Source organism: Pongo pygmaeus, chromosome 5 (assembly GCF_028885625.2).
Source record: "Pongo pygmaeus isolate AG05252 chromosome 5, NHGRI_mPonPyg2-v2.0_pri, whole genome shotgun sequence".
Taxonomy (NCBI): Eukaryota; Metazoa; Chordata; class Mammalia; order Primates; family Hominidae; genus Pongo; species Pongo pygmaeus.
This window is the reverse complement of record NC_072378.2, coordinates 168,608,213-168,626,655: the sequence shown is the minus strand read 5'-3', so window position 1 is coordinate 168,626,655 and position 18,443 is coordinate 168,608,213. Positions and strand designations below refer to the sequence as shown.

Below are 18,443 nucleotides of genomic sequence, written 5' to 3'. Positions count from 1 at the left end.
TAAGGACAAAATTCAATTTTCACTTTATTACCTTTCAAAATAAATTACCAGTCTTTTTGTGTTTTCAAAGAAGAAATTTAAACTTATTTTACACTATCCATGGGGAGGACTGGACTGCAAAAAATGGTTATAACAAAGATGACCTAACATCTTTGTCTCTTGCGAAAACCCAGCAGTCATTTTATTTTAAATCGCAGCACCAACGCCGCTGCAGGACTCATGCAGCAGCATCCAGAGCGCACTGCTATTGAGTGAAGCCCGCCTGGCCGGGTAAGGAGCCTAAAACTGACAGACTGTAAGGCAAGACAGCTCCTGACAGACTCAAAGAATGAGAAAGCGAAATTACTCATTGAAGTTACGTGTTCTATACATGTCATTCCTATACACCAAAGAGTAAACAAAATTCAAGAAGAAAATTAACAGTGCATACACACTAATGAGGAACTTAAGTAATTAAATATATAAGCAGGAAGGTACCTTGCCAAGAGGTGGTAATTACACATATGGCTTTTTAATTTAGAAAGATAATAACTAAAGCTTGTAAGAGACTATTTTAAGGAAAATAAAATTAGTTGACATTAGAATTATTATTTCTTTTAAATCAAAACCTGAAATCTCCTGAGGAGTCTTAGAATAAACTAAAAAGACGAGGAATGAGTGAATCTACCTAGAAGGTACTTGTTTTTCCATAAAATTGGGTAACCAGAAGTTGCTGCTGTTATTTGGGACTTAACAAACAGCAGTTAGTAAAGTCAATAAAAAGTATTAGCGGCCAGGCGAGGTGGCTCATGCCTGTAATCCCAGCACTTTGGGAGGCTGAGGTGGGCGAATCATTTGAGGTCAGGAGTTCGAGACCAGGCTGGCCAACATGGTGAATCCCCGTCTCTACTAAAAATTCAAAAAAATTAGCCAAGTGTGGTGGCGGGCACCTGTAATCCCAGCTAGTGGGAGGCTGAGGCAGGAGAATCACTTGAACCCAGGAGGCAGAGGTTGCAACGAGCCAAATCGTTCCACTGCATTTCAGCCTGGGCGACTGAGTGAGACTCTGTCTCAAAAAAACAAAAAAAACAAAAAAAACAAAAAACAGTATTAGGGGTATGTTCACTTTGTCAGTAGTTCAATGTGATCATCTATTTGGTACAAAAGAACGATCATCAATTAATTCAATTTCTGGAGATGGCCACGATATAATGCTCAAACCTAAAGTATGCCAGGAAGCCAAATTAATTACTTGGAATATACAAAAAATTCCTGTTTGTGTTTAAAACTATCTATATGAAGCAAAGTAGAATTATTCTTAACATGTATGAAGCTGGGAAATTTGGGGATTTACCACTCTTTCAAAAAGATATAAAATACCTCTAAATGGCTTGATATATATTTAAGACAAGGCAGAACTGACTATAAAAGAATGAAATATTTCTGCCAAAGAATTTTAAGAAAATATTTTAAGGTTATCATATTAATATGTTTTAAAATATGTATTAAGACTGGTATAACCATGGGTATAAGTGTTCTTTATTTTAAAAAGCACCATTGCTTACAGACAAAACTGTAATAGACATGGCTTGGGAGGAAAAAATACATATATATGAATTATAGCTTAAAAATTTTTGAATATCAGTATTTAATGGTGATTTTAAAACTCTGCTATCACACCAATCTTCAGTGTAAGAAAGAAACAAATCTGCATCACATCTTCAAGTCCTAAGGATCCATTTCACTTCATGGTACCCTCAAAATACTTGCCAGCTCTGTGTTCTCACGCAGAAGGTGACTTTCATAATCTGCACCTTCAAAATATATTGTCCAAGTACCTGGTGAACGTGTGTGAGGAATTAACCTGCAAAATCCTACGGAGGAAACGAGAAAATTCTAAGTGAAAAAGCACATCTTGTCAAGATAAGGGAAGCAAGATTAATTATCGATTGCTTAATATCCAATACAGTATTGATTTTTCTCACTCTACACCTTTAATCCCCTCTGCAAACTGAATTACCAGACATTTAAAATTATCCATTTGTTTTGGTCCAAGAGTATTTCAGCACCAAGCAGTAAAGTAAAATTGGCCTCCTACTCCTCTGTGTTCCAAAAGAACTTTTTTCTTACTCCTATAAGAAACTATCAAATAGCCTTGTCATTACTTCCTTGCAGAACTGTTTACTCCACTACACTAAGAGACCCTTAATAACATTCAGAATATCTACTTAGCAAAGGGAAAGAAAAGAGGGAAGGAGCCAGAAAACAACACGAGCATGGGGGTGTCTGCCAGCATGTCAGACTCTCAGTTCAACTACTTACATTCAAATTATTGGGTAACTTGTACAACAATTCTAGGATTCCTCCTCATTACTCTTTGTCCAAATTTACTTTTAAGTTCATACGAATTTAAATTTCTTACAAATAAAGTTCAGAATCATTTTATAATGTTCTCAAGAATATCTCTGATATTTTCATCAGGGACAAATGACATGCTTTGTAAAAAAGTAAGCCTTTCAATTCAAACTAGGTCATTCCTCATTTAGTCAAATCCTATTTTGTTTCTCAGCAATGTTTTTGACCAATTCCTATCTATCACACGGGCCCTGAACAATCCTTGGTACATTTTCTCTACTGCCATCTTCTTCCCACTATCAGCACCTAACATTCATCAAGAGCATCCTGTGTGAGACTCTGCACAGCTTTTCACCACAGTCTCAAGTGGTCTAATGGCTTGGACTGGTGAGGAGTTTTCCCTGGCAGTAGCTGACAGTCTCACCCACTCCAGTGCTTCAACAAGGAGAAAATTCTGACCGTTATTTGTGGACAATTAGGTTATTTATGGTAGGCAAAAAAGGAGATGTCAAAAACATATTCAGTTAAAGTATACAAAGTAATTTTACTTAGTTTTTTTTTTTTAATTTTTTAAATCACTATTTCAATTCAGATTCATGAAAATATAACCTACAACTTGCTTCTCTTTCTCATGTTTCAGGGAATCACGAATTTATCATGATTTTGAAATCTGAACAATTATAAATTATTTTCTTATTTTTTTCAAGGGCCGCATTTCCATAACAAGCTCTGGACCATACTACAAATAGAGGTTTGGCTTTATTAGCTTAAGGAATGCATCTCAGACCAGGTATGAGTCCAGGCTGGTCGTACAATCTTTTCTCACAGAACTGTATTGTACGAAGGAAACAAAGGAATATATATTGAGGGCACAAAGTAATTCTTTAATCAGCTTGTAAAGAATTGAGTGTGAAGCATTAAAAACACTGATGTCATGAAAGAAAACACTTGATTCTTTGTAAGTCTTCTAAAGGCATCTGTGTACTAAGCTACATGTACAATGATCATCTAACACATATGAAGTAATGTGGTGATGCCTAGGCCATGGAAATATCACATATGTCCTAAAATTAATCATTTAAGAGAGCTTATGGGGAGGTCACAAAGAATACTCCATCATCAAGTCAAGAGCTCACTATTTCCAACTTGGTGAGGATCCGCCCTATGGCACATGTGACAAAACTGGCAGTTGCTTCTAAACTATAAACCATACGCAACTGCAAAATGCTAGTAGTCACCTTGCATGCTTATTTGCAAGGTATTAATTATAAAAACAACTAGTTACTGAGCACTGAACATACAGCAGGCCCATGTGAGGTGCTGAGGATCAGAGAAAGTGCAGCTGGCCAAGCCCAGGCTCTCAGGGACCACCCTCACTAAACGTGGAGGACAGACAGCAGCACGCGTTTCAAACACAATGTGACCAGTGCAAAAACAGAAGCAAGTAACTAAGAATCACTCCTGGGGGAAACATGTTAAGTGTTAGGAAGACGCTGAGGTTTTCCAGATAAAAGGACGCCTGATTAGAATTAAGAAAATAAGTAAGTGTGTAAGTTCAACAGCGGGAGTAGAGTACTGACAACGGTAACAGCACAGATATTAATAATATACAGTTCAATATTAATAACATATATAGTGTGCGTATTTCAAGGTGAAGAAGTAAGGCTGGAAGATGATGTCATGCTCAACAGTTTAAATCAATCCCACACATGACAGAGGAAGAGTTCCTGGCAGGAGAGCGCCATCCGCAAACCATGGTTTTAAGATACCATGGCAATATGAACAATAGAACAGAATGAAAAAATGGAGTGAGGAGACCATCCGAGGACTAATGCTGTAAGTAACCCGTGTGTGGGGGAAGCCTTTGGGAAGGAAAGCTGGCTGTGGTTTCTGATTTGCTGAGATGCAGCACACTGGGAAGGATACTTCTAAGCAGTCCTGTGGTGGCCGAGTGCCTGCCACTTGGAAGCTGTGCTGCTGCCTCTAGGTCCACCAGTGTGTGGCATGAGGCTTCTTCCAGGGAATGGCAGAGCACGGAACTAATGCTCTGGGACTAGTTCAGGCCCACTCCATTTCTCAGACCTGCACGGAAACCCAGCCTTCCTCCTTCCCCAAGCTCGTCACAGGTGCACCTGTACCAAGACTGAAGGCTCTCCCTGCCTACTCCTGCTCCTACCCCTCCTCCTTCACACACTTTCCTAAAAGACCTCATCCCAGCCTCGTCTCACCTTGGCCTCTCTCTGCTTCTCTGAGGATGGCACTGAGCCTTGAGCACCTTTTGGAAAGGCTCAGAGGTAACTGTTTTGCAAACACATTTCATTAAAGAAGCAGCCTTTGTAAAATGATTTTTTTTAACTATCAGAAACTTTGAAGATATCTTGAAAGGTATAAAAACATATTTATTGTGGGGAGTGAAACATTCACTGAAGTTAAAAATCACACTCACCAGATTTATATACCTACGGGCATAAAACCTCTAACGTTATTACTTTTATGTGTTTAAACAAACCCCTACACTTTGGGTCTAACTTTCTACTCATCTGAGCTGTCTTCCACTTTATGAAAAAGTGGCAGACTGGGATTAAAATTTGGTCTAATACAAAACCTCATATATCAGAAATAACTGTGGTGTTTTTGATCAGTATGGATCACAAGAAAATGTAGTAAAGGTGACATAATAAAATCCAGGCAAACCTTTCAGGGCTATAAGCCCTTCACACAGAAAAGCACACAACATGCTGGAGTTTGGGTCTCGCCAGCACACAGGCGCACGCCAGCTTGGCACTGGTGGCCACAGCAGTAGCAGCAACAGCAGCACTCACACCCCCTCGCTCTGTGCTAGAGTTCTGCATGCTCCACAGGAACCCATTCAGTCCTCCCAAGAATCTCTTAGCTGGGTACTATCAACATGCCCATTTCACTGAAAAGAAACTGAGGTGCCAAAGTCACCTGCCAATGGCAGCACAGCCTGTAGGTGACAGAGGTGGGTTTAGAATGCAGGCAGTCTGCTTCCAAAGCTTGTGTTGCTCTTAACTGCTATGCTGGTATCAACAAAGTTTACAATTTAGTGCTAAAAGAATGAATCAACCTACTACGCTCATAAAATACCAAGAAGGGAGAACAATAAAAGGTCCCTTGTTATCAGCCCAGGCAGAAAATGTAACCATGACATCAAGTGGGCAGAGCAGATGCTCACTACAGGGTCACAAAACATGCCCAAGGGCTCTCTGTCTCGACACTTCTGCCCTTACATCACCATGAAATATTTCTCCAAGTCAGTGGAACACAGACTTCTCCAGACAGCATGAGGGTGCACTCCCACACAAGTGGACTACCCTATGAGATGGACAATGAATAAAATGCTCGCTTCAACCTGGGGCGTAGCTCAGACTCAGGCATGTAGACTAATTTACCTCTCTGGCACAGAGGGTCTAAAAATTCTTGTAAACCATTTGGAATGTTTCTGACAACATCACAAGAATAACCATCTTCTGGCAAAAGAAATGGCAGCTGCAGATCAGGATCCTCCTCCAACTGCACTTCCCTTCCATCGCTGCGGGCCAGCTCATCAGCAGTGTTTTCAGCCACAGCCACTACATTTTCTATAAGATCCTGTTTGGAAAACAAATGCAAAATTAAAAAGAGATGCTCACTGCCTGGTGCATGTGACCAACAACTATTCAAAGCCTGTCTGATCACTGCAGCACAGCTTATCCCACAGACACACAGACACAGACAGATGCAGGGTTATGGAGGGAGCACAGATTCCTGTAGCACACCCATCATCAGTTTTCTAAAGCCAGTAACTCTGGGCTGCACACATTTTATAGATGAACCAAGATTTTAATTATTAATTTTAAGTAACTTGTAGCTTTAAATAAAAAGAAATTGTTCAATCACCAGAAGTTTTTTTCTTTTCTAAACTAATCATTTTTTTCCTCGCACAATTCTTTAATTTTCAGCTGTTAATAACTATATTTGTATAGAATGTTTAATGATATAGGGAAAAGCCCACACCATGTAAAATATAAAAGACCAGAATAAAATATCTACACAGTATTTTTGCCAGTTTGGAAATATATCAATATATAGAGGTTATTTCTGAATTATGGGTTTATGGGTGATTTTTATTTAGAAACGTTTTATTGATATATTACCCACATATAGGAAAGTTCATAAATCCCAACTGTACAGATCAATAAAATGAATACACCAGCTCAACCACCAGGTTCACTTCTGTTCATGAAAGAGAACATCATCACCTGAGTAGCCACCCCATTCCCTATCACTGTCCCCTCCTTCTCCTTCAAAAAGAATGACATGGTTTTCAGGCTTCTATCACCAGAGTGTGATTTTGACTGTTCCTAAAGTGTACACAGATGGAAGCGTATTCTATGCACTTTGCACAGGGCTGCCTTTTTTCACATTATGTCATAATGTTCATCCCAGTTGTTGTAACTGTAATTCATTCTTTCTCACATACTTCTTTATATGACTATGACATGATTTATGTATATGCTGTGCTTTAGATTTGGTGATTTCCAGTTTTTGGCTGTTTTGTGCATGTCTTGTTAGCATAAACTCAATGCTGGTCAATCCATCCATCCACATACATAGTTCTCATGACTCATATTTACGTCTACAGTATTTCTCTTTATAAATAGCTAACAGTAGTAGATACTATTTCTCACCCTCTGTTCCTCCTATTGAGAGGCAGGCATGCCAAAACTCCTGGCTCCATTCCGGATGAGAAGGGACAAGCCTCTCATTTCAGCTAGGCTGTAAGAGGGTGATCTGTGACAGAGGCACCCGCCCTCTACACTCAGTTGCGGCCATGCACACTGGAACCCAACAGTCCTGGGCAGCCTCCTAACCTCCTCTCCTCTAGTCCTTCTGATGACTTCCCAAGAACCTAATTTCCTGAATAAAATCCCTTTCTACTTAGGAGTATAGTTTCTGTTTTTTCATTGAACTCTTAACTCAGACAACAACATGAAAATGATCTTGTAAGATGAGAATAAACAAGTCAACTTATTAAATAAGATTTCCTTTTGTTTTTTCATCCAAATTTCCCCGTGCAAACATGTCCCGCACTGTGCGGTAATGTGGCAACATCCACTCACCGTTGGGATAAAAGGCTCATCAGGTGCACAGTGATAGTTCTGTAATAAGGCTTGAAGTTGTAGTGAATTTAACTTAAAGCAGGTGCTGTTTATATTTGGAATGTCATCAGGTGCATACTTATCCATGGTAAGCAAAGTCGTTGCCTATGTAAAAGAATGAAGGACATAAAATATCACACTTGTAAAGTTATTTCATAAATATTATCCTTTATGTAATATTTATAAAAATATAACTTGCTAATTTAACTCTGAAATGCAGAATGATTTCAGGAAACAGACTTCCATTTACAGTAACTATATACATTAAATAGAACTAAAAGCATTATCTTGTAAAGGGCATCTTTTTAGATGCCCTCTTAATTTTATGACATGCATGTATAATTAGATTTAATTATGTTCGTAAAGCATTTTAAAAACTCTCTTCAAAAGCTAAACATTTACTTGACCATTCAGATGACCAACTACTGGTGTTTGAATAGTTTCATTGTCCTGACTTTTCATAACCAGCTGTTTAGCCTCTATACTAAATCTCTTTTAAAAAAAAAAAGGTTAAAAAATGGAGGAAAAAATTATACATAATACTAAAAAAAAAGTCCTAGGTTTTTAAGCTGTAGATGACTCACTATGTTAACTGCAAAACATCACCTCCTAGTTTTTCAGATGTAATAAATTTCCTCAGAGCTGGTTAAGCCACTGGGATATGATTTGGCTTTGTATTCTTGAGGGTTAATTATCATCCATTTTAAAATTGGTACTCATTTTTCACTGTAAAGTGTTCTGAAATACATCTTACCGATCTCAATATAAAGAACCCTTTAAGGATATTTACAGTCCACTGGTTACCACTTATGAGTTAAACTGTGTCCCCTAAAAATTTGCAGGGCTAACCCTCAGTAACTCAGAGTGTTATCTTTTTTCAAGACAGCATCTTTCCAGGGAATCATCAAGTTAAAACAAGATCAGCTGGTCCAATGTCGGCTGTCCTTATAGAAAGCAGTCTTTCGGACACAGACAGGCAAACGAGGAGAATGCCATACGAAGACAAAGGCAGGGACTGGGATGATGCATCTACAGGCCAAAGAACGCCAATTGCGTGCAAACCACCAGAAGCTAGGGGAAGGCCTGAAACAGATCCTTTCCTCAGAGCCCCCAAAAGGAATCAACCCTGCTGACATCTTGATTTCAACTTCTGGCCTCCAGGGCTGTGGAGCAATTGTTAAGCCACTCAGTTTTTGACACAGGTTCAGTATCCCTTACCTGAAATGCTTGGGACCAGAAGTGTTTCAGATTTTGGAGTTTTTCCAATTTTGGAAGATTGACATAGCTGAGATATCTTTGGGGATGGGACCCAAGTCTAAATATGACATTTGTTTCATATACACCTTATACACACAGACTGAAGGTAATTTCATACAATATTTGAAATAACTTTGTGCATGAAACAAAGTTTGTGTACATTAAATTATCAGAAAACAAACTACGTAAACAATCTGCGGTTGCTTGGTGTCACCACCATTTCTAACTCTGAATTTTTATGTATCTATAAGCAATCATTTTCTTAGATTTATTCAGGCTTAAGTACTTAACAGTAACAATTATGGCATACAATTAATACAGTGAAAAAATAATCTGTACTTTGTAATGGCAGCCCAAGTACTAACACAGCACTACTTCATTATTTGTACATATGAAAAACCCCAAAAAGAGGGTAATGAGGTTTTGCTTGCTGCATTGAAGCTCTTGCTCATCATAAAGATCAGATGCCTTTACCATAAAGCACATGAGCTGGGGAGTGGCACCAGCACTCACCTGCACGATCCTGCTCAGGTGACAGTCCGCAGCCAGTTCCAGCCCCTGCTTCTCAGCCCAGGCTTCAATATGGCCCAGCTGCTGACGGATAATTGCACCCCAGTAATGGGAGCACAGCCCTGAATCTGGGTCAGTCACCAATCTATTGAACAGCCACATATTGATAAAGTGGAAGAGCTGAGAGAAGAGCTGGATGGTCAGGGCGGCATTGACTCTGCAGCGTCGTAGCAAGGACATGGCTCCTGTGAGCGTGTGCAGCACATCATCTGCCCAGACAGGATGAGAGGACAAGAGGACCAAAATGTCATCCAGGAAGAATCCTTTGAATGTGCAGCAGATTTAGATAATGGTACCTATGGTAGTAAGTGCTGTTTAATCACTTTAAAAATATCAACTTCATTCCAAGAGGAAACACTGACATGATCTTAAACTACATATAGTTATTAACTAATTACACTTAACATCATTAATTTTGCCTTAAGAGACTTTTTAAAGAGTATGGCCAGCGTGACACACCAAAATGAGATCTGTAAACAAAACAAATAGTAGTTAAAATTTATTAAAGATTGCCAAACCCAAAAGGACATCCCATTTATCTTAAAAATATCTCCACTTACCTATGCTAAGCATTACAATGATGCTAAATGTGAAGGAAGAGGGATAGAGGGAGAGAGTCAAAAAACATCCTAACCTATTTTTGGTCTTTGCAGACTGTTCTCTTCAGGGTCATCTAGAAAGGCTGGCATGTAATTATTAAGTTCTGATTGAAGACAGTGAACCAAGTATCTGAAAATACATAGACAATTTTAGTAATCTTAGCATGACAGACAGCTATTGTCAGACATGTTATCACATGGGAAACAATCCGGACTCTTAAAAAATATTTTCCATTTAAAAAAATGTGTTTTAGGAATCTTGAAACACAGCTTACTGAATTCAGTATAACTATATTAAGTATATAACTATAGGTAGTTAATACATTTTGCAAAAATGTATGCTTCTTGATATTCATCTTCAATCAAGGTAAATATAAATCTTAAAATTAGTTTGGAAAACTGAATAAGAAAACAAATGATTTAATTATTTACAGAGTAGTGCCACCTTCAAAAATATGTTCCTTACTTAAATGCCATTTGAACCAAATGTGCTAAAACATCTTGAGCATCCAATGTGATCCGACTAAGGTCTCGGTCTTGCTTAATGAAGTTGAGAAGTTCAGATGCATTTGCCATCCAGAAGGCAAGTGCCCCTGCAATATTCTTCTGTTTCTGTAGACAGAACACATTTCCATAAGCAATAGAGAATAAACAAAAGTAATAAAAATATAAAGGAATGCTCTTGAAAAGCTGCTGAAGATAGACCAGTACCTTCCCATTTCACCAAGGTATTTACCACAGATACCAGATATTTGCAAAATAATTTGGGTGCATACATAGCAATGGGAAGTAAATAACCACTGCAACTATTTCTTAGGATTCATGTACATAGACATATGGATTCAGTTAGCTACAATTTATAGATGGAATCAGCAGAGAAATGGAGATATCAAATAATATAACACCAAATTGTAGACCGTGCATTATCTGGTAATCTGTGCAGTATACATACATGTATCCATGGTTACCCACAGCCACCCTGATACTTGTAGTCACTGGCTTGGACACCATGCAACTCAGTATCAAGTACTGATCTATCACATCCTCTCCCGACCACATGTGCAGGCCAGGCAACCTCAGATGAGATCCAAAGAATAGGAACCAAGGATAAATAATAAAGAGAAGAAACAGAACTTTTGTCATTTCATATCCACACTGAAGTGCATTAAGCAGAAATTATGAAATGCCGATAAAGGTTGCACAGTCAAAAAGGGTTTTAGTACTGCATGTCTCAGTTGCTGAATGAGTGTTATGAGCTGTTCAGTCCAGCTGTTGTATTACTGTATTTGACATGGGAGCAGCATGAGAAACTTGGCTAAGCAACACAGCTAGGATCAGCTCCCAGCAGATGTCCTACCTGGTCAACCTGGTCTACTTCCTGGAGAAAAACAGACGAGGGGAAATCAAGCAGAACGAGAGAAAGAAACTTGTAAACAATCATGATAGTTTAAAAAAATCAAAACACTAATATGAAGGTACGACATGAAGGTACGACATTTAGTTATGTTATTCCCAAAATAACATTTTCATTTATGGTTCTGAAGCATCTTTAGAATTTTATGAAGCATCTTTATGGTTCTTTCATTTATGGTTCTGAAGCATCTTTAGTTTTATGTTCTTACCGCTGGCACAATAACTAACTGAATTTTTAGAGTTTATCAATAAATATGATGTTACAATAAACACACATGAACACACTGATCTCTTTAAAAGATTTACAATGGAAGGACTTGTGAACGAACATCTTTCAATGATATGGTGTGCTTACTACTTACTTAAAGATACCTAATAAGGTGAAAGTCCATTCCCCTAGATTAATTAATAGGAATGGAAGAGACAGGAAAGACCAAGAAACAATCAAAATAAAAGCTGAGAAGATTAGAATTTAAAAGTGTATAAATAACTTATACCTATACTAAAGGGTGTAAATTCTTTGTTTTTTGAAAATAGAATTTAAATTGTTCACTACCATAGTTCTTTTCCACTACTTTAAGATTCCCCCCATTGGATACTAAACCTAAATCTGAAGTTTAAAAGACTTGTTTGATAATGGTGATTTCACTGACTAGTTCACATCAATAAGGAAAAGGCTATCAAGGGTAGTTTTATGATAGGTGTCTCACAATTTGAAACAGGCTTAGTAAGTCCAAACATGATAGAAGACAGACAATGGCTTTGAATGACAACTGAAAAGGAAATCCATGTTTGTTTATAAAATAATGATATGAAAGTAACAAAACAGTATCCAAATAAAATGACTTTCTTTTTTACCTATTTCCTAACGGGTAAAAGAAGCATAACCCTATCAAACTCATGCTAATCACTCAAATATAAAAGAAACATTTCTTGAAAAATTTTGGCCTTTGAAAACAATTCTGAATGAACTAAAAGATCTTAGTTTCCCTCAAATGATCCTGCCAGGAGAAAAGCAACCAATCTATCTATGTTATTAACATTATATAATTAGAGTTTTATTAAGTTGAATAACAACACTGACAAGTGATTCAGAAAAACTGAAAAAATCTGTACATTTACTGTTAAAAACTTTAAAGATTAAATCTTCAAATTATCTGTAGATGAAAAACTGCTATGAAAATTTTATCAACTGTAGATCGGGACAGAAAGTCCATAACGGAGTCAAACCATTCTACCAACAAAATACCTTTATCTTCTGAAATTTTGAAAACAGGTTTATGACGGAATTTCATTTTAAGTGAGAAGTATGTTACAATGTCCATTACACCTATACATGTGCTATCAAAAAGCCCAATTACTACCAACGTCTAGGCTCATTACACAGGAGCAAGTGACTTTTGATAACCATTTTAAAAAAAAGTCTAAGAAGGCGTTACCAGGGAATGGGGGAAAAGAAAAACACCAGGAACTACTTAAGGGGTATCACTCTGAGGTGATGGAGATGTTTTGGAACTGACAGAGGTGGTGGTTGCACAACACTGTGAATGCACTAAATGCGACTGAATTGTTCACTTCAAAAGGGTTAATATTGTATGAATTTCATCTCAACAAATTATTTACAGAAAAAATTCTACAAAAGCCCACAACAGTCTCAGCACTTTCTCACAACTATTACTACAAGTTACCTTCACTTACGCTGAAGTTTACAGGGAAAACAAAATAGAAAAAAGCTTACATTTCCTTTCAACTCTTTAAAGTTATACATTTTCCTATAATATTTATATAACGTCTATGTTAGAAAAAAATCTTTATAGAGTCAAACATGTAACCAAATGAGAAGCCTTAAAGAAGCTGAATTCACTGGCTTAGCAATTACAACCACAATCACCGGAGGAGCATGGCTGGCCGGCTGGAACGTACCTGGATGACGCCCTCCATCATGCTCACCATCTTGTTGACGACTGCAATGACTTTATGTGTGCGCTCTGTAGGGCTGATGTCAGGTCTGTACTGGTTGGACAATACATACCGGCATGCCATATATAATACATATGTAGGGGACAACTTAAAGTGGACTGTAGAGCTATTAGTATAATTTATAATGGCAGACAAAAATGAATCTTCAGCTGTGGAAAGATTTCAAAAACAAAGAAAAAAGGAAAAAAGAACAAAAACGAATGTGAAAATCAGATGGAGTAAAATGGATCAAGAAATAATTCACTGACAATGAAATCTGAAATTACTCACAACTTTCCCTGAATTCAATGCTTGCAGGTAGTATCAGTTCAGGCCCAGAAGCATCCTGCATTCTAAAAGAAGAAAGCTGACATCACTTAAAATAAGGTCACATGGCTAACAATATTACTGTCAACCTGTGTAGATTTCTGCAACTACTTTTTAAATCTATATACTAATCTTTCCAATGTAAAATAATAAAATATCCCTTGTTTTCAGATGTAGCCTAATCAAATAATGTATTGGGAGTGATCTTATCACGACTCCTCTAAGAAGGTTAGTTCCTTGAAGTATATGCCGCCGCCATGACAGCAGATCTGACGTGATTCTGGATTATTAATGAACACTTCATGTCTAGTACAGGCATCGGTCTGTCTTGCATCTGCTACAGCTATGGCTCAGGTAACACTGAAGAGAAAGTACTAAGTGACACAAAGAAAAACTAACCATGCCAAGCTTGAAACGGAGTTCTTATACTGAAAGGGAAAAGCTTCCTAAGACCTGGACGTTGTCTTTCTCTGCTGACACAGGGTTAGACAAGCTGACCACGGCAAGTCTCCTTCAGCCATTACTATCATCATTTTCCAATGCTTACAGTGATGCACGCCTTATAAAGAGATGTTCTACTCACTCACATTTCTTCTTATGGTCACATAAATTCCAGGTCCCTTCTACCATTTAGCCTGACACTACACAAATAAGGAACTGTCAAAAATTATAAATACAAAGAAACTATAATTTGGAACATTTACAAAAACTAGCATTGTGTTAATGTTTATCTATTTCCAGGTATTCAGATCAAATTAATTCAAAAGTTAGGTTCATTTCTATCTCTATAAAAATATTCTTCAAACAGTGTGTCATCACCCACTGGCAGGGCAGAAGGCTGTTTTGTGAAACTACTCTTTCAGTTGAATATACATTTGTATGTGTGTTCACCAGAGCACAATGTAAGATATAATCTTGTGTTATAACCACAGTTCAAAAGCATTTTGAAAGCCATTGCTAGGCAGACTCTTTAAAATGTGTAAGATAATAAATTACAAATCCAGTTTAGATTTCCTTATCTTTGTAGATTTATGCTTTTCTCAATGAATAATGCTCAGCTTATTCTTTCACTTAGCCATGTGATTAGAACTTCAAGCCATTTACTTATTACTCTAAGTTTGCTACCCACTGTATTTTATATACAATATTTACCAAAAACCAACGAAACACATAGTCAAGTGATTAGCTTCCTTAACATTTCAATGTCTTTATCATTTTAGTTCAACTTTAACAGAGATAACCAGGAAGAATTCTCAAAAATGTCTCTGAAAAAATAAGAAAATTTAAAATGACAGTAAGACCCAGGGAACATGTGTTTTGCCTTCCGCAAACTTAACGAAAAATGAAACTGTGGGGATATTAATGACTTAAACTGTGACGAACATCTCTACTGAGTTAAATATTGACTTAAACTGAGACTAATACTCAAATAAATCTTATTTGGTGAAATGGAAAGTCAACACAGTTATCTTGATATTGGAATGAGAAATACTCATTAGTGACTTAAACAACAGTCATTTCAGCAGCAATGTGTCTGTTAATCTTAGACAACTGGTAATGAACGGCCAGAATTAAGTGTTTGGAATTGCTGGTCCACTCATTAAATAGGTTAATATAGATAATAAAAAACTTTCCTTCAAAAATAAAAAGGAATAACTTATGATGATTACAGATTTATAATAGTTTACAGACTGGCTAACTAATTTTTTTTTCAACAGCAAACCGTTCTCTTCTCTCCATCCTCACCTTCTCCATGCACCAAAAAATGAATAAAGAGAAATGAATATATTTATACAAAATAATAAAAATATAACCAAATATTTTACTAATAATAAATATAACCCCAAATCTTCTTTTTTATCAAATTATATGTTTCAGAGTTGATTATTTAGTTTATGATCTAATGATTTAACTCAACAATTAAGGAAAAGAAAAATGCCTCTATAAACAATGTAATTTAAATGATCAATTATTTTAACACATCTCCCTTACATTCCCATATTTACAGACATCTAAAATTGCAGCTAGGCAGTTATATATCTCATAAAGTGAACCTGAGTAAACTTTACCAATTATATTTTAACAAAGCTGGTAAAAAAGGGTTTAAATTGTCAATGATAAAAGAAAAAAAAATTTAGTGACAATTAAAAGTCATCCCCTCCATTCAAAATGGTTTTTTTCCTTCACTAATATTAGCATCTTAAACACGTTTAAATTTTTCATGACTGCATCAGTTAAATTAAGTAGTGCTTATTACAACACTGCCCATGTGAAAAACAAAGAATGGAGGAGAAAGGCTCATCTGTTCTCATCATTGTAGTAATAGCAACAAAACAACATAGTTTATAATTAAAATAAAGCCTTTAATAACTCTGCAAACTAATCTTACCTTGTAAAATTAAATTATGTGTTTATGGTAAAAAATAATTTCTGACATACAATTAACTATATTACTATTTTGACACTATATTAATCACTAATTTTGCATATATTAAAAGCATTATCCTAATCAATCCACTCCCTTGTATGAATTCATTTACTCAAATATTTATGAGCTAAGAACTATGATTCATACTTCTCAGTCACACCTTGTAAATACACAGAGGTATTCCTTACAATACCAATTTACCATTCTGAACATCCTACTCCATAATACACCACCAAAAACAAGTACAAACACGGAAAGTAAACTATTTATTTTCACATGTAATAAGATTCACATAGCCAATAAAAATCTTGCATTAGAACCAAAAATCCACAATAAAAATAAAGTTAAAGCCTGGGATTCCCTTATGAGTCTACATATGTAATAACTGGTGATGAATGATATTAAAATCCTGCAATATCCAGTGCCCTCTGCTGGAAGTTGGGAAACCGAAGAACTGTGTCTTCGTCACCTGCAACTGAACTGATAGGTGACCCTGGGCAAGTCGCCTGCCTCATCTAACTGCCTCACTGACTGGATCTTTGAAGGAAACAGAATGGCCTCTTCAAAAATCTATCTGAAAAGCCCCAAAGGGGGAATGCTGCCGGTTTCACTGCTGATAATGAGAATGCCACAGAAGTCATGCAGTCTTTCTGTATTTCTGTCTGAGTTCCCGCAGAGCTCTGGGGTAGAGGTGTTCAGCACCAAATCATGCTGCTGGTTCCACTAGTCAGTATCTGTTATTTATCCACCATGTTTAATGCAAAGATATTACTCTGCAACATTTAAATAATTCTGGAGGTCAGAAGGAAATAGGATTCTGATTAAGGTGACAGGTTAAAAATCATAAGACAAGGAAATAACAAAAGACAATTCTCTGCCCAGAAAAATCGGCAATAACAATGTCAGAAAAAAAAAAAATAATTCATCCTCCATCTATCTCCACAGGGAGACACATCACATTAGAGCACAAGACATAATGTGGCATTTATAATTCTTAAAATCTGTTTCAAAATCATTTTTGGCCTTATGTATTTTTAAACAGATGAAGATTTCTTCTAGAAATGGGTGAAATGACCAGATTTTTCTAAATATAAAAATCATCAAATATTAAAATCCTATAAAAACTCCCTTTCTCTATGTTTTTACAAAGTAGCAAATTTTAAATGGCAACATTTTAATTCAATGTCCTCTTATTTCAATTTGATAACACTGTGGCATATAAGTGAGGGATATAATCATTGGTAAAGCATTTCTTTCAATTCAATAACACAGAAAGGAAATGCCCTTAAAATATTATTGCTAACATTGTAAACATGTCAGCTGAACCTTTATAAATTCAACAATCTTTATCCCAACCCTCCTTCAGGAATACTTTCAGTACTTTCACCACTGAAAAATGATGTGTTTCCTACCTGCTTTCTTGCCTGTGATAATCTGGCTGCTGCTCTACTCTGATCATCGGCTTCACCATTCCCCGCTCGGCTGTGCTAGAGGCAGACGACACTCTGTCGCTGTCCAGCCTAGTGGTGCTCTACATGGAGAGAAAGCACAGTGCGTTTAGAACCTCACACAGACTAACCAAGCTTGACACTCAGCGTTGCAAGCAGAGATCTGATATAGGGCTGCCAAGCAGGGCAGGCAAGAACACAGACCAGGAAATAACAAAGCAATGCTGGGGACACTATGTCCACGGGGAGTGCCCAAAGCACACTGGTATTAAAGCATAGGAAGATGCACAGCCACTTTCATTCTCAAAGAGCTAGGAGCTGCCTTTAAAACACAGGCATGCAAAGCTGGTACACACACACGATGATTTTTCTGAAAGTACATTAATAGTAATTCGATTTCAACAAGTTATTTTAAAATCAGGATAAGAGATAAGAAAATATGTATAACATGAAGAGGCAGGGTCTTTTTAAAGTTTATTATTTCTCGGAACAGATTTAGAAATCCTACTCCTTATAGCTCAATACCTAATGAATTCAGTACAGAAACTGGCTTCTTTCTTGCCCTTAATCAACACCGGGGAAAACACATATTATATGGTAACCCAATCGGGTATATTTAAATACTTCTAAAAAGTATACAATTCTAACCATTTGTATGGAATTTGTAGACAGACAAAAGGATGAGTTACCTACATTAAGAAAATCACCAGAAAAGAAAAAATTTTATACAATGAAATTCACTGTAGAAAAAATTTCATGTAAAATTTCTTATTACATCTTCTTACTACAGAAACTGAGCACAAGTGGTAAATAAAAAATCATGTTTCTCTTATCACCTAGCAATTATTACTGTACTGTACATATCTTTCCAGCTTTTCATATTTTCCATAAATGGGATTTACAATCTTCTTGATAAAAAAACACTTTTTCAGATGTTATAAACATC

The 18,443-nt window shown here is 36.7% G+C and overlaps 1 protein-coding gene across 23 annotated transcripts in view; it reads right to left on the bottom strand.

Moving 5' to 3' along the window:
• AFDN (afadin, adherens junction formation factor) overlaps nt 1-18,443 on the bottom strand; it is a 145,067-nt gene that overhangs the window by 45,886 nt on the left and 80,738 nt on the right. For 18 of the 23 annotated variants that reach the window (XM_063666839.1, XM_063666850.1, XM_063666842.1 and 15 more), the window contains 10 exons: nt 17,462-17,580; nt 13,586-13,647; nt 13,259-13,464; nt 11,280-11,300; nt 10,389-10,534; nt 9,958-10,052; nt 9,267-9,532; nt 7,458-7,601; nt 5,748-5,946; nt 1,750-1,853 (listed from right to left, as the gene is read on the bottom strand). In XM_063666839.1, coding sequence (XP_063522909.1) covers nt 1,750-1,853; nt 5,748-5,946; nt 7,458-7,601; nt 9,267-9,532; nt 9,958-10,052; nt 10,389-10,534; nt 11,280-11,300; nt 13,259-13,464; nt 13,586-13,647; nt 17,462-17,580 — 1,362 coding nt within the window. The remainder of the gene's footprint in view (nt 1-1,749; nt 1,854-5,747; nt 5,947-7,457; nt 7,602-9,266; nt 9,533-9,957; nt 10,053-10,388; nt 10,535-11,279; nt 11,301-13,258; nt 13,465-13,585; nt 13,648-17,461; nt 17,581-18,443) is intronic. The other 5 variants (XM_063666844.1, XM_054490385.2, XM_054490387.2 and 2 more) reach the window with 1 other exon arrangement.